At 42.2% G+C, this 16,749-nt stretch overlaps 1 protein-coding gene across 1 annotated transcript; it reads left to right on the top strand.

Annotated features, from left to right (window-relative positions):
- Positions 1 to 5,965: 5,965 nt before the first annotated feature.
- Positions 5,966 to 16,500, top strand: LOC311228544 (enhancer of rudimentary homolog; the record flags this gene model as incomplete). Its single annotated transcript, XM_084314442.1, has 4 exons — positions 5,966 to 6,094; positions 8,686 to 8,773; positions 12,953 to 13,073; positions 13,697 to 16,500. The coding sequence occupies 4 exons, from the start codon at positions 5,966 to 5,968 to the stop codon at positions 13,797 to 13,799; spliced, it is 441 nt and encodes a 146-aa protein (XP_084170568.1). The 3' UTR covers positions 13,800 to 16,500.
- Positions 16,501 to 16,749: the final 249 nt, after the last annotated feature.

Here is a 16,749-nt window from a genome sequence, read left to right as displayed (position 1 = left end):
TCCCTGTGTGTGTCCAGTCATTTCGACTGAATTGATTGATTGATTGATTGAAAACTTTATTAACAGATTGCAGAATGGGTACAATACAGTACAGCTCAATACACACAATTGTTAAGGGGATGCAGAAAGACTTTCGTCTTGTTTACATCAGGGTCCCCCATTTTCAATTCATCAGACGCAAACGTTGTCTGTATTTAGCGTTACCTCAGGATGCCACTGTCTATTGTATTTAGTTGGTTAGCTATTTAGCTAATGAGTGTGTGTACAGCAGAACCCCGCTCTGCTTCAGACAGATAGAGAGAGCACAGCGCGTGTGTGAGCATGTGTGTGCGCCTCGTCGGGATTGTGTGTAAAGCACAGCAGAGCCCCACTCCGCTTCAGACAGATAGAGAGAGCACAGGCCGGACTGGGGAAATAATTCATACCGGGAGATATAGCGCGAAATATAGCCCCAATCAGGCCACTTTTTAAGCGGGGGGTCTGGGGGTCCCCCACCAGGATTTTTTTTTGTTACAAAGACTTAATTTCCTGCATTCTGGTGAATTTTAATGCATGTGAATCACAAACTAATGAGCCAACAATTGCTTAGTACAATGTACTGTTATGGACCTCAAATAAAACTGTTGTGGAACTAGCAATGCTACTCTCTCCACCTTCAAAAAGAAAAAAGCAAGAGCACAACATATTTTTCTATTTACTATTATAATACAGTTAGCCACTCTCTCCTGTAAGGGCCTTTCTTTTTCTTTGTTTTATCCCTCTCTCCTCCACCCTTTCTCTTTCTTCCACTGTCCATCTTGACATCAACGTTAATTGACTTTCGCTCTACTGTATCTCTCCCGAGTCCCTCACTACCTGGCTCATTGCCTGGCTGTTATTCTGCATCTGAGTGCCGTCTGCCATTCCATTCGCCGCCTCCGCTGTCAATCAGTTGTATTGCCTGGTCCCGCCTCCACCAATCACAAGCGGCAGCACGGCTCCATTGTGTGTGTGTGGGAGAGAGTCAGATAGTTCTCCAACTCTGTTGAAATCCTGGTTGTTCCCCACCCACCTAGGTTATCTAACTATCGCGCCGCGCCGCCGCCACAACTAGAAACAATGGCCTGGCAAAAAAAAAATATAATAATAATATATATATATATATATATTTTTTTTTTATATAATATTTTTTTTTTAATCTGTGCAGGCCAGGCCACCGGGAAAACTCCCGGTGCTCCCGATGGCCAGTCCGGGCCTGAGCACAGCATATGTAAAGCTGTAAAAGCCCGATCAAGCTCAATAGCTGTACATGCCATTGTTGTGATGTTTTCACACGCGGGGTAAGGGAGAGGTCGGCTATCGCGTCATCGGTTCAGGAGAAGACGCGTATCGCTTGTAAAGATGGTGACGCAACGGGGGGCATCTTCAGGCGTCTTCAGAATTGCGTACTCTGGGAGCTGGTATCAGAAAATATCGTCTTCAGGCTGCCAGAACGCAGTTCCGTGTGGCAGAACGGTGCAAACGATCAAATACTTTGCCTAAAACGACCAAAATCGTTTTAGTCTGGACATGGCCTCAGCAAGACCAACGGCTTCTCTGTTACAGTGGGTGACAATATTGTCACAAGGAAAGATGAAATTACATAGTTCCATCCTAGAGGCAAATCTTTCCTGTGACAAAATGGCAACCAATGTAATCAAAAATGTCAACCAACGAACAAGATTCTTGTACCGGATCTTAGGGCTGGGCAATAAAACGATAACGATAATTATCGCAATATATTTTAATAATCGATATCGATTGATAATTAAAAAAATATCAATAATAATTTTTTATTTTTTTGACCTGCAACAGGGAAGCTTTAAAACCAGAGACAGTGGACAGACTTGTCTTTCCTTGCCTGCAACTTAAAGTAATGGCTTTGCTTGTCCAAATGACAATACTGACCAAATTGAGATTTATTTTTCTCTTTCCATTTATTTTGTTTGCTTTCTAATTTAATACAGTTTGAAACCGTCTGTATACACAGTAGGCTATGTGTGCTAGCAGAGCTAGTCTCCAGTCACAACGAGTCACGGTGCATGTGTTTATCCACCAAAAAAACGCCAAAAGATAGAAAAGAAACTAGCAGAGCCAGAACTGTTCAACTCCCCTGGAGCCACAGCCAGCAGAGAAGCCTGTTTACTTTCGCTTTCAAACCAGCTGCAGCCTGAGAACTGGAGTGTGAGGGGCTGTAACACTAAAAATGGCGGCAATGACAAATAATTGCATTTGTTGTATTTCAGTGCCCACAACGACAAATATCGCTTTATTTTTTTATTAGCAATCTGAATTCATATTTCATCAACCGAGTCTCCCGTTGGTACACCAGCCCCTACAGGAGCTCAGATTGGAAGAAAGCGCCCCCTATCGTCTATCCCTGTGTAACTGCAGGTCAGTCGCTTAGACTGACCTGGGATCTGTAGATCTCTGGGGGGGAGCCAACTCGCTCCTTGTGCTTGCGAGCAGTCTGCTCAAGAGGGTTCTGCTCGCGGGATGGAAATCAGCCTGGAATATATATTTACAGCAGCCAATAATCAATCAATAAGCATGATCGATATTTGGAATGGCGATCAGGAATTGGAATATTTTTTGGACAACATCTGATCTCAGGTAAGGAATCTATTTTACCAGTCTTAGGATAATCAGACCTGTTTTCACGGAGATATAAGCTTTTGCCCTATGTGTGATGTGGCTGTTTCAATCAATCGTTCAATCAAATTTATTTATATAGCACATTTAAACATGACACTTGTCAACCAAAGTGCTTCACAAAGGATGCTTGGTTCATACACATACAGCTCATTATAGTAATATTCCACAATTATTACATTGATTGTAATAATGGCACACAGTCATAAATTCACCAACATGCGCATTTGTTATACATGCAGGACTCTTTGAGACAGACGTATGCGTATTACCGCTGCCATGTTTGGCGCGGAGCACCCGGGGGGGGGGGGGTTGACGAGACAGCCTTAGCTCCCCCCTCCTGCACGCATATGAGTTAGCTGCCATCACCAACGTGAGGTGCTGGGCCATACACGTAGGAAGGGGGGTGGGGGGGAGGGGGGTGGGGGGGAGGGGGGTGGGGGGGAGGGGGGTGGGGGGGCCGCATGCCACTCTTATCTCCAAGAGGGCCTTCGACTCCAGCAGCTCTCAGTTCGACCTTGGAGTCGTCTGGGAATTTGTTTTGGCTGACTGACTGGCAACATTTCCCCAGTCACGTCGATTTAAATTTGATTTTGAGTAGAGTGAATTATAACTCTATTGGTTTGAGTGGAGTGAGTTTTAACAACTCCGTCCAAATGACTGAATGCATTAGTCCAAGTGTCCAAGTGTCTTAATCAGTTAATTTTGGTAGGTCCTGTGCGCGGTAAACAGATCCAAAATCTTCTTATTGCAATCCCAAAAGCGTCAATAATCCAAATGTCCACGACTTCAAGTTGGTAGCCCGATTGAAATGTCGCAGAGGCAGAGAGGGTTAGCCTTATTCTGCTTCCTTGACAAAATTTGCAGTCCACTGATTAGATCCATTTCGAGTTGATTTGAGTATAGTCCGACAACCGGCACAAAGCACACAGCACAGCAGCGTCAGGCTTCATGGAGGCAGTAGAGGCGGCGGTAGGAACGGCCTTGAGGAGCCTGGGGAGAGGAGAGAAATGCGACTGTCTCTGGGAAGGCTGGGAACATAATGTTTGGCTGTGATCGCTGATGAGGAAATAAGAGAATCGATTTTTCAGCTCACGTCTATAGCGTGCATACGTACACATATACTATCGATAATCTAGCGTTTATTTGAAAACGATTCATAAATAGGCCGAAAAATTACAACGTTTTTGTGTATTCTAGAATATTCCAGTAAATGTCTTTTATCATGGAATCTTTATATTTTCCTTGAAAACGAGGGCTTTTCAAAATGCTATAAAAAGAAAATGAACCGATAAAAAAACAATCCGTTTCGACAATGTTGACTGCAAACGAGTCATTGATAAGCGACGGGCAGATTAGACACATAGCCATAATTTAAAACATAGATTAGGCGTTTTTAACGCTAACATTGAAGTGGATGGTGGCATTCAACGGGGTAAATCAACGTTAATCAAAGGCACTGAAAGTGTTAAAAATGTGTTGTTAAAAAAAAAAAAAAATTTAATACTGATCAATATCGATAATTATCGATATCGAGTGATATGATTATGCCAGATCAATGTGGAACGCCCTACCCACAGCCGTGGGCTAAGAACTTCACAGACCGAAAGGCTCCAAAATAGTCTGTGCAGTATTTTGGTGTTTGCCAACAGCTTGTGAGAGCGGCGCATAAATCGTGTTAGTTTTAATGCTTCCAGTTTGTTGATGGTCTCTGTGTGTTGATGGGAACATTTCCCCCTGCCTTTCATCAGTTGTTGAAGCCTCCTTTCACAAAACTCCCATCCCTGGTTCTGTCTGCACTGATGAGCTTATTCTCTATAGCAGAGCAACACAAGAAGCACACTGCCTTATCACTCTCTCTTAGATAGTGGAGCCATCAACCATGTTCACTGACTAAACCAGCCTGAGTTGATGGATCGGGTGAATGATTCCTTTCCAAACCGCCTGGCAGGAAATGTAAACTCCTTGGGCTGGAAAGGCTCTTCACCAACGCCAACAGAGTTGTTGTTAGCTGCTTCCATAGAAGCACCATCCGGATGGGGGCGAAATCATTGACAACATTGACCTTATTAGCTAGCTGCTGGTGCTGAGCCTTTGATGTAATCGTAATGATTATGTAAAACCGTAATCATGAAAAGTACATTCCCTTAACTCATTAATTCGACATGCTTCCCCCCCCCCCCCCCCCCCCACCTACCCAACCTCCTCCAATGTCAATCTATGTCATATAATTATGTTATGATGAATTGAAAATGGGGGACCCTGATGTAAACAAGACGAAAGACTTTCTCTGGTCTGCATCCCCTTAACAATTGTGTGTATTGAGCCGTACTGTATTGTACCCATTCTGCAATCTGTTAATAAAATGTTCAATCAATCAATCATGTTCTCACAAATTCTTTTCTGAGACATTTTTGATATATTCTTATCTGAGACACAAGTAGCAGTAGGCCTACCATTACTGGTCTGATTGATTGATTGATTGATTTAAAATGTTATTAACAGATTGCAGAATGGGTACAATACAGTATCGGCTCAATACACACAATTGTTAAGGGGATGCAGACCAGAGAAAGACTTTCGTCTTGTTTACATCAGGGTATGTTGGAGGGGGTTGGGCGGGGGGGGGGGGGTATTTACAGGGGCCAGTTTCGAATTGCAGCCTCCCGTCGGTCAACCTCAACCGTGGTCTTTCGTGCCCAGTGCACTGCGTTTGTGTGTCAGGTCAGATATCATATATCAAATATAATTAAAAACAAACCAGAGGGTGGATTTCAACCATTTAAAAAGAACAGTGTTCACTGCTTAACTAGGCATTGCAGTTACAACTACCCGCTAATAGGGGGGGGGGGTGCTGCAGCTCCTTCAGCACCCCCCCTTCCTGTGTCCCTGGTGGTGGAGAGGGTGTGTTGAGCTGGGATATTCTGAGGGAGGATGTGTATTGTAGTTTGACTCTTTCTTATCTGTGACCTTGAATAAAGTCTGAGAGTAGAGTGAAACTCGTCTGTACTCTTGCATCTGCTTTCACTTGAATAATGTTGCCGGGCTCCTCCCATTCTTAGACAGAAAGGGTTGGAAGTGGAACAAACCAATCATTCTGCTGTTGCCTTCTGATGTCAGAGGCGATCTCACTTTATCTGGTCACCCTGTCTGCCTTTTATTTAGAACTTGCTTTTTGTGCTCAATAAAAAAAAAAGAACATCCTAACAGTCTTTGTAGTCAGGGAGCTTTTTATTTTGGAGGCGTGCATTTATTTTGAAATAGGCTCTACTCGCCCACCGGGGAAATAACGATAATGACTTCACTTCCTTTGTGTTTTCCATCAAGAACAGCTGCGTCGCAAGTAAAGCATCCGAACCACAGCGATTACACACAGTTTGCATCTAACTACGAAAAGATCACATCTCTCGTCAGCACAAATATGGTGAGTGTGATTTGTTTGACGCATTAACCAAGAGAAAGTTGCTTTTATCCAGCTCTGGTTTGGTTTAGCTGCTAAGCGAATCGTGCTAAGCTAAGCTACCGAGGCTCGTTTACTAAGTCAAACCAGTATCTCTTGACCCATTTCTGTAACGTTACAGGGATCATAGCTCTGATCTCTGGACATTACATTGTATGAAATACTTGTAATAATGATGGTAGTGTTAGTAGTCGATGCAAAGGATTTGGCTTTGAGGTACAGGGGGTCCCGTGGTGGTCTGGAAATAGGTTTTCCCCAGCGAACCGGAAAGCAAACGGGTGTCTTGCAACCAAAAAGTTTGAACCCAGATCACAACATGCAGGTGAAATGGTCCCTGTTTCTAACACACAGCCAACGTCCTCCAGCTCTTTGGGTTCTGCGATCATCATCACACGGCACTGTTTTCTCTTTTTCAGAGAAAAGCCGTTGTAATGACGCGCTGGGGCCGTTTCACAGACAACGCGGCCTGTCCGCCGTGGGATGGCGATGGTTGTGTTTAGAATTTTTTATTTTATTTTATTTAGCCTTTATTTAGGTTTGTCCCAATTGAGATCCAGGATCTCTTTTACAAGCGAGACCTGGCCAAGAAACAGCAGCAACACAAAGTTTCAACATACACACATTGACATTACAGATTTGAATTGAAAATGGGGGACCCTGATGTAAACAAGACGAAAGTCTTTCTCTGGTCTGCATCCCCTTAACAATTGTGTGTATTGAGCCGTACTGTATTGTACCCATTCTGCAATCTGTTAATAAAGTTTTCATTCATTCACAGATAAAAAATAACATTACAAAATGGTCAAACAAAAATTCTGCACACAGAAAACCTGGTTACAATAGGCTTCACCATCAGCCTTAAATACATTTAGTGTTACCAAGCTTTGGATCTTCAGATCGGATTGTTCCATGCAGACAGTAGGTGCGGAAAACCTAAACGCTTTCTTTCCCATTTCTGTTCGGACATTGGGAACAGCAAAGTGCATACAATAATTGGTTGATTACTTTATTAACGGATTGCAGAATGGGTACAGTTACAGTACAGTACAGCTCAAAACATACAATTGTTAAGGTGATGCAGACCAGAGAAAGACTTTAGTCTTGTTTACATCAGGGTCCCCCATTTTCAATTAATCATAACATATATGACATACAGATAGACAGTACTGCTACATCTATACATTTATGACATACCAGATTTGCAAATACAGTACTGTTTGTGATACGAAAAGAGTCCAGAAAATGTTATGCTTTTTGGGGGTTTTTGGTGATCAAATATTGAACTATAATAATCAGCTCACTTATCCTTGAAAGACACTTTTATCACTGACTTAAAAGGCCCATACATCTCCATAAATGTTGAGGGCGGAGGGAATAAGTGCTTACCCTACAGACTCCAAGAAGTGCTGTATATTCTCCTGTATTGTTTAATATAAATGCATTTTTTATTCCAATCCCGATTTGTATTTGAGATTCCCAAATCTCATCGGACTTGACTTCTTCGTGTCCCTCAATGAGTGTAATACCAGCATTCAACTGTATGCGCCACAGCGGTTTCTATCATCATCATCATCACCACCCACGCTATGCATAAAATATATAGGTCCGCGAAGAGGCACGCTGAGGAGGCCGTGCAAACTGCAATGGAATATGGAGCATCTCTCTCTTTACCCAATATTTTTTTCTATCCTGACATTTTTCAGTTGGAAGGGCAGTCTATATGCATAACGGCATTATTTTCAAAAAGGGCACTTTTTTTATGAGGCTTAAAAAGGCAGACCTGTGCTCAAGCACCCCTTGGGCTCTGTGTGCACGTGCCTGACAATGATACAGTCCCTTCTACGACCATTGAAGAAAAAAATAAACACAATAAAGTCTGTTGCGCTGTACGGCAACTAAACGCTCGTCGTACAACAACTACAAGTCCCCCACAGAAATAGCAAAAGGCACTCGCAGTTGCACGAGGGTTTCGGACAGACAGACGCCAGGGTTTGAAAGCTCGGCGTTGCTAATAAACATTTTAATAAACTTGTCAACACTGCTCAAAACGGCATTACTTCCAGCGTTGCCTGGTGCGCCTGTGCTGTGACCTTTGCCGTTTCTGTGCGAGACTTGTACGACGGACTTTAACTCTCCCATAGAAATAGACACAATTCCATATCTGTGAGCTCTCCTTATCACAACTGTGGTTAGGTTAACAATAGGCAATAAAGGGGCTAATTGTGATCTAGGCATTTGGATTTTGTTATGTCGTAGCTAGCCAAAATAGGTAACATGCTTGGGCTTCTAATTTCAGCTCAGTAAAATATCCCCCAGGAGAAAGGCAATGATGGGGAAATGGCTTGACATTAAACTTGCGTGCCTTTGAGCAAGGCAGATGGTGTATATAGGCTGCACCGTGCCTAGTGCCTACTTATGGTATATTCATATCCATAGTATTAACAGTCTGGCTTTAGCCATCAAGGACATTTACTATTATTAACTGGTATGTTATTATCTTATATCGAGGGCAGTTAGGCTATATTAACTGGTATTTGTTGTCATTGTGTTCATAGTCTCACACCATTCTGCTGGTCCAGCCAACCAAGAGACCGGAGGGCCGGACATATGCCGACTATGAGTCGGTGAATGAATGCATGGAGGGTGAGTCTTCTTCCTTTGTCCTTTGCTTGCATTTCTCTGCTTTATTGATCACTACATTCTAGTGGGAGAGTGACCGGTAGCCATGTAGCTGGTGAAAATGCCATCTGAGGCCAGAAAACAAATGCTTGTCAAGTGGGCTCAACGTAATGTAAAAGAAGACGTGAAATTACGTTGTTGGCTTTGTTATTGCACTACCTTGTTCGGGCCGCAAAGTTTGGGCATTTAAGTCCGGTTCTTTACAGGGCAGCGGTCAAAACGGGTCCAAATGTTTTCGTTTTTTTATATAATAATTATATAAGTCATATGCACAATTGACTTCATACAGTTGAACCTGTAAGTTATTGCATACAGTTTAATTTGGTTTCTGTTATTAATTATTCAATAATAAATCTATCCCCCCCCTATTTACTGTACGTTGTTATAACTGCAACAAACATAACGTTACTGTAGGTCAGGGTGGTGGGTACCTACCTAGCTTAGCTCTCTTCTTACGTTTGCTTACCTAAATATCGGTGCTTCAGCATTCTAAGGGATTTAGCCTTTTCACCACATAATCTGAGTTTTCTGTGACACTCCTCTACTTTCTCAGCTGACATCTTTCCTTTGCCTCTAAGGTGAATGGAGTGTCATCATGCCGTTGGGTCACTCGCTTAGCAGTAGGCTGGCTACTATAGCATTACTAACAATCTTCAGACATTCATCTACAAAATAATACATTACAGTATTTGCATTCAACAGTTTTGAATAATTCAGTCAAGTATAACATATTTGCTGTTGAGGATTAGACTAACGTTATTTCATTTTCACTTAAACCGGTGCCACGTGTCAAACACGGTAACGTACACTCTGGTTTGTACACCATGCAGGTGAAGGTGTTTAGTCATGTTAGTGGATCCTCTCTTGCACAAAATGAGTTTGGCACAGCCAAACAAAATAAAAATAATAAATAATAATAAATCAAATTTATATAGCGCCTTTCATAGAACCCAAGGTCGCTTTACAATCAGGACAAAAAATAGGGCAAGGAAAGTAGGGGGGGAGGGGGAAGAGGGGATGAGGGAAAGTAGGGGATAATGGACCTAATTTAATCTAAAACTAACTGATGGGGAAAGCCTTGGTGAAGAGGTGTGTTTTTAGAGCGGATTTGAAGGTGTCCAGGGTTGGGGCGTTGCGGATTTCAAAGTATTCAAAGTATTTTGAGCGCTGCTTGTTGTGGTCCAAGATGGAGCACTCTAACCATTCAATTCATGCAGGCAGAAACGATGGTGGCCGCCTCGGAAACTGAAACTAGCACGAGTAAAATTTGTTCTTTTGGAAACGGTTACAATTTGGAACTGATTTTCGGTGCCCAACCCTAGCGAAGTTGCAATAGTCAGTCTATCCCAGCACTGTTTGCGCAGCTCCGTTTTAGGAACTGGAATATGCAATCTGACATGTTATTGCATTTGCAGGTGACTGGCAATGAAAAAATTAAGTGACCTGGCAGGTAACTTCAATTAGGGGAAACTCTAATTTTGGCCTGGCAGGTCACTTGAAAATGCAATCGCGTGTCGGATTGCATAGCTCAGTTTGAGTAAAAAAAATTATAAACATTGCACTTTACAAACGATCAACTGAATATTGCAACTTTATGCCATCGGCACGACCAAGGTAGTCTCATAACAAAGCCAACAACATAATTGTGTGTCTCTATATCACGTCGCGCCCCAATTGGCGAGCATTTGTTTTCTGGCCTATGGTATTTCCACCAGCTAGTAGCCCTGGTGACTGAATTCTAAATTCTGCAGCATCTCCGTCATGGTGGAGGACCATTTCAATCGTCAACTCGAGATTTTAACTCTACTTTCTCCTATTATACGTTTATAAGTACTAACTTGTTACTTACCACAGATTTTCCTTGATTTGTTTATCCTCTGAACGTATTCCAATAAGTATTTTATGATGCCATCTCAAGTTCAAGTTTCTTTATTAGTTGTCATTAGGGGTTCAAGAAACTTGAACTTGAAACTAGTTGTCATTAGGGGTGCACCGATATATCGGTCGGGTATCAGTATCGGCCGATAAGTGCCTTGTTGACTGCTATCGGCCGATAAAATGTGCCGATAGCAGTCGCCGATAAATACCCATCAATTTGTGTAGCGTCAAAAGGCAAAAAAAAAAAAAGTTCACTCGCGACCTACCTGCACAACGCCCGCCGTCCCCCACACACACACACAAGCTACTGCATCAAAGTAACTACTTATGATTAACAAGGCATTCGTTTTGTGGCATTAACGTTATATAGTTAGTGTTACACGGACAATAACATCAGCATATTATTATTACCCATAGCAGCAAGGCATTACTCCGAGTCCGTTCATTAGCTACCGGGAGATGCAAGACTAACGTTACTGGTGAAAATGTGATTTGCGTTGGAATACTCCTTTGCCAACTTGCTGTACTTTGCTTGCAGGTCTGCAGCCATTATTGCTGCATTATGAATAGCCCCAACTTTAGCCAAGGTAACGTTATGGCTAAACCTTTAACAATAGTTAACGCTAGCTTTCGGTTAGCTGTTCAATGCTATTAATAACACAACTCCCCGTCAACACCCTCTCTCGGGAAGATGGCATTTAAGAAAGTATCTGCTGTTAAAATGACACAAACATTCGTTTTGTGGCATTAACGTTATATAGTTAGTGTTACACGTTCAATAACAAGCATATTATTTACCCGAAGATAGCAGTAAACAAGGCATTACTCCGTTAGTCCGTTCATAGCTCGGTTCCATTCCGTTGCTCATTCCGTACCCAACTACACATTCTGCAATCTGTTAATAAAGTTTTCAACCAGACAAATGTATAGAAAGGCTTTGTTTTATTATAACATTTGTTGCAGTAAAATCATTATGTCTCATTTGGTCATGCTGTGGAGCGCCGGTCGGCGGGCCGGGCAGCTAACGTAGCTACGTTAAGTGTGTTCTGCTCTCGCAAACAGAACAATGGCGGCATGCCCGAAAGTAGAAAAATTAATAAACGCTTGCCGATTGGTGGTAAGGACAGCAGGAGGTGGGTGCTAGCGGTGTGGCGTAATTGGCCGAATCGACTGTCAATCAAAATGGTTCCATTGCATTGGTTGAAAGCTCTGGTTGAGAAAATAGTATCCCGCTGCAGGCCGCAAGAATGGTTCCATTGCATTGGTTGAAAGCTCTGGTTGAGAAAATAGTATCCCTCTGCAGGCCGCAAGACGATACTGGGAGAGAGATAGTGATACCATAAACATATTTCTTGATGTTTCCTTTTTTTAAGTAAGTAAAGAGGCCTACAAATACAAACATACACATACAAATATACAGTAGTTTCATTAAAAAAAAAATAAAAAAAATTACAAATACTTATATACAAATATCGGTATCGGCCGATAGTGTTAGTTGAACAATCGGTATCGGCGGCCAATTTTCATATCGGTGCATCCCTAGTTGTCATACAGAAGTACAGAATACTTTCTATCTTGCTACTTGTCACCATGGAAACCATATATGTGTTATCCCCTTTTGTGCCGAACAAGCGCAAATGTGCATTAGCTTCACCACATCTATGCGCGCATGCATTCACACACCCACCCTCACACATGGTTGACCTCCATGCCAAATTTCAGCCTCCTAGGGTGGGGGACACTTTTCTGGACAAACCAAGCAACCAATAGAGCTGCTGGTCACAGCCTAAAATACTTATTGGAATACTTTCAGATGACAAAAATTGGAGTTACAATCTTGATTGACAAATGAATTTCCCCCTGCCATCTCTGGGACTCAGCAGATCCACATAGACCAGTCACCATGGCTGGAAAGATGGAATAGAGTCGGACATAACATCTTGGATCATGAGCTGGACTCAAACCCATGATCTCTTAAGTACATGCAATGGTAAATTACACCAGCCACGGGCATACAATTAGCACAAAATTGGCAGATCAAGAGCAATGCAGACATAAAATAAGTTTACCTCCCAGCCCTACTGAATAAAGTTGGTTTCCTGCCCTGAGTACACCGTATATATTTATGTAGAGTTCCCCCTTAATCCTTTTGGCCCATTTGATTAGCCTATTTTGGTCGAAGGCGTTGTCAATAGACTATTATTTGATGCATATAGCATTATTTTCCCTTTATATTGAACATACCCCCTCCCGTTTCTCATTCAGGTGTCTGCAAGATGTACGAGGAGCATCTGAAGAGGATGAACCCCAACAGTCCCTCAATCACTTATGACATCAGTCAGTTGTTTGACTTCATTGACGACCTGGCAGACCTGAGCTGTCTTGTGTGAGTATAATATTCTATTATCCATTTCCATGGAAATTATTTTATCCGAGGTCGAGGTCAGCATGCAAATAACATGAGACAACGCACACACATGCATTAAACAAAGACACCAATGATGAATATTCATCTATATAAAAGAGGGATGGGGGGGAAAGAAATGGAGATGGGAGAGAGACTTTTTCCTTGCTCATTCTATATGGTGTTCCGTCTGGCGCCTAACTTCTGTGTTTACATGGCACATGCTAAAGATTCAGATTCAAGAGATTTTTTTGTCACATACATGTAGTGAAATGAAGGTGGCCATGCCCGCCTTGATTATGCAAAAATACAAATAATAAAATAGACGTGATAAAAAGTAATACGAATAAAATACAATGCTGAGCTTAAGAATTAAAGGTAATGAGTATACAAATACAGTTATGTTTTTTTAAAGTGACCTTTTCTGGTGTGTGTGTGTGAGAGAGTGCAAGTGAGGGTGTGTGTGTGTGGAACAGTTTGCTCCTGTTTAAATACTCTATCCTGTAACTAAGGTTTGTTTTGAAAATGGACATGGTGTGTTTGAATAGAAGCCCTTCGCTTGACGGCAGCAGTAAACGCCTGCTTATTTCTTTCATCCTCTTCAGGTACAGGGCCGACACTCAGACATACCAGCCATACAACAAAGACTGGATCAAGGAGAAGATCTATGTACTGCTGCGTCGTCAGGCCCAGCAGGCCGGAAAGTAAAAACATGGGGGCGGTCAAGGTTGTCCCTTCTGCGCAGACCTGGGATCAGTTCATCCTGCACTAATCCAAACTAAAACAACTCGATGGTAAATTTTCCAAACTGATTTTAGATCTCTACGTAGGGACAGCGTTGTCCGAGGGCAAGGGAAGGGGGTCTGATGAACTGATCGGGACGGTGGTTCTCAAACTTTTGCAGTCCGGCCCCCCTTGGGTAATTGGAAACATTTAGACCTTGTCCGCACGTATACGGATGTTATTGAAAATGTAGGATTTTCTCTGTTTTGGCTTTGTGTCCACACAAAAACGACAGTTTGAGTTTTAGGTCACTCAAAATCAACGCTCAAAATAGTTTTTTCGAAAACTCCTTCCAGGGTGGAGCTCTGTTTTGCATGTATACGTGTGAAACTGAGCTAAAACTGAGCTTTTGGAGAACGTTGACATCATGACCAATGGCACCTGCCCACACTTATATGGATATTGTTTTTGCTATCGGGACCACGGAGAGCTCCCACAGCGTGCCGTCAGGTCAGTTCACCATTTGTGCGTTGTTGTTGATAGATTTTCTAAAATACGGTTTGTATGGACTGGTCATTTTTTTGGAAGACGGGTTTAGAAATGCGTTTAGAAATATCCGTGTACATGTAGACATGCGCCTTAGGCACCACCACAAATAAAAAAAAAATTATATTGGTCTTTTCCTTCGAACATTAAAGGAACACGCCAGCATTATGGGAAATGTGCTTACCGTCTTCTCCAGAGTCGGACAAGCAGATCCGGCCACACGCTAACCTAGCTTAGCACAATGAATGGAAGTGGACTGTACTGGGAGCCTAGCTTAAAAACGACATAAGAGGTGTTCGTTGGCCTGGGCTAACCGGTACTGTCCGCTTGCATTCATTGTGTCCATTCATAAGCTAGGCTAACGTGCAGCCTGATTAGTTTCTACTGAAAGTAGAGATGAAACCGGTATCTTATCTTGTCTCACTCTGAAGAAGACGGTAAGTGAATTTCCCATAATGTTGGCATGTTCCTCTTAGTGTTCTTGTGCATTTATTAGGTTTCATAGTTGGATAACTGCTTTAAATGTTATTTAAAAAAACAAAACGTTCTCGTGCTTTTTATTTTTGATTATATCACAGGTGATATAACAGATTGTTGTGTGTGAGAGCAACCTAACGACGGTGTTTTCAGCTCTCGTGTGCAACACATTGTATTTCAATCTGAATATATTTCGTTCCGCTCTGATTATAATTTTTTTGTTCCACCAGTAGTCTCTCCTCTCTACACTGTGTTAGAGCTGTGCCTGCATTCCATTAGACAAGTAGCCCTGCAAGCCAGAACAATCTTGCAAGACATTGGTTTCGCAACGTAAGATTGGTCTGGCCTCCATGCTCCATCCCTTTTTCGTTGGCTTGGTCCGGCCAGAATTGGTTTGGCTTTGGCTGGCGATCGAGTTTACGGAGGCGCAGGGTATTAGGCGATCGTTGCTAGAGGCAACGTGCATCAAAATAATATTTTTTTTTAGTCGAATGGCATAACGAGGCAAGCTTGCAGAGTTGGAAATGATTTGTCTAGTCCCATTTTATATTATATGACTATCGTTGATCTATAAATCAGCCTGGCATCGATTTCTGACTAACCTTAAATGTTATCTGTCCACAATGCGTAAAGCAACACAACTACAGTCGTATCGGATACATTTAATCGCAATGAAGACTAAACAAAATACAGGGCTAGCTAAATCTAAAGAAAATACAAAAAGCCATACAACACACAGTACAGACTACCAGCCAGGGGTGGTATTTCCACGGTAATGCTGAAAAAGCTTTCAAGTGGTGCACAGTGCTCGAAGCTATCGTCACATCGGTGTTCTGATTGGTTCCGCGGTAGCCATGATTTGTAATTGGTTTCAATTAATAGGAGGCCAGACTATTGTGTTGTGAAATCATGCAGGATTATTGTGGCTTGCAAGGCTACTAGACAAGTGGAATAACCAGAGAACTACACGAGGGAATGCCTTTTTTTCCCCCTCACTTCACCCCCCCCAGCATTTCGCCCGGACCCCCCCAAGGGGGGCGCACCCCACAGTTTGAGAACCACTGGAGTATGATGGTGGGCTATCGGAATGGTTGCAGTTGTGCTCTGCAGAATACATTATCCTGTGAATTTTTTTTTTTTTTTTTTTTTTTTTTTTACAATCTTATCTTGAAGTTGGGCCTAATGGAAGGACTTATTTATTGATAAAGGGTAGGGGGTATATTTGGCTGGGGAGAAAAGGTCCACAGGATAAATAAGAGGGATTTTTTTTTCTTTTATTCCATTTTCATATTCTGATTTCTTCCATTTGTTGTTTTCAGTTTATACTTTATAGTAGCGAAAAATGTGACCCGTTTTCTTTCCTTTTTATATAGACCATACTGGAAAGTTGGGATTTGAGCATGATGTCGACCGTGTGATTTATTCCTTTTTAAACTAGCTGAATGTCCACACAATTACATAACGATTGTGTTATTTCAATGATGCCAGAATACTTATTTTCCATATTGAACCACTTGTTACTGTACCATTGTTTGAAATGCCAGTTTTGTAAAGTTCCTCTGGTCCCCCCCCCCCCCCCCTGAGATATTATTTCAGTGTTACACCTGATACTTTTGTGTTTTCTTTCCCTGATGTAAAACAAATAAAACTATTGTTTTCTGACCCGTTGTCTCTGTTGAATCAATGAGTAATCATCTGTCCTGGTAGATTAGAGGATTGCAATAATAGGACAACAACAACATGCCTTCAACTCTGACCACAAAGGGAAAAGGGCTAATGATGCAGAAATTGATGTACTTGTGCTGCTAGACACAGAATGTCAGTGATGACGCGTTCAGCTGCAGTTGAAACTAAAGATGTTACTGTCTCTTTAAATGTGGCGCGCTGCCCTGTTGTTGCCGCGTCGGAAACC

This window comes from Notolepis coatsorum (assembly GCF_963971535.1).
Source record: "Notolepis coatsorum genome assembly, chromosome: 5".
Taxonomy (NCBI): Eukaryota; Metazoa; Chordata; class Actinopteri; order Aulopiformes; family Paralepididae; genus Notolepis; species Notolepis coatsorum.
This window is presented reverse-complemented; position numbering and strand designations above follow the sequence as displayed.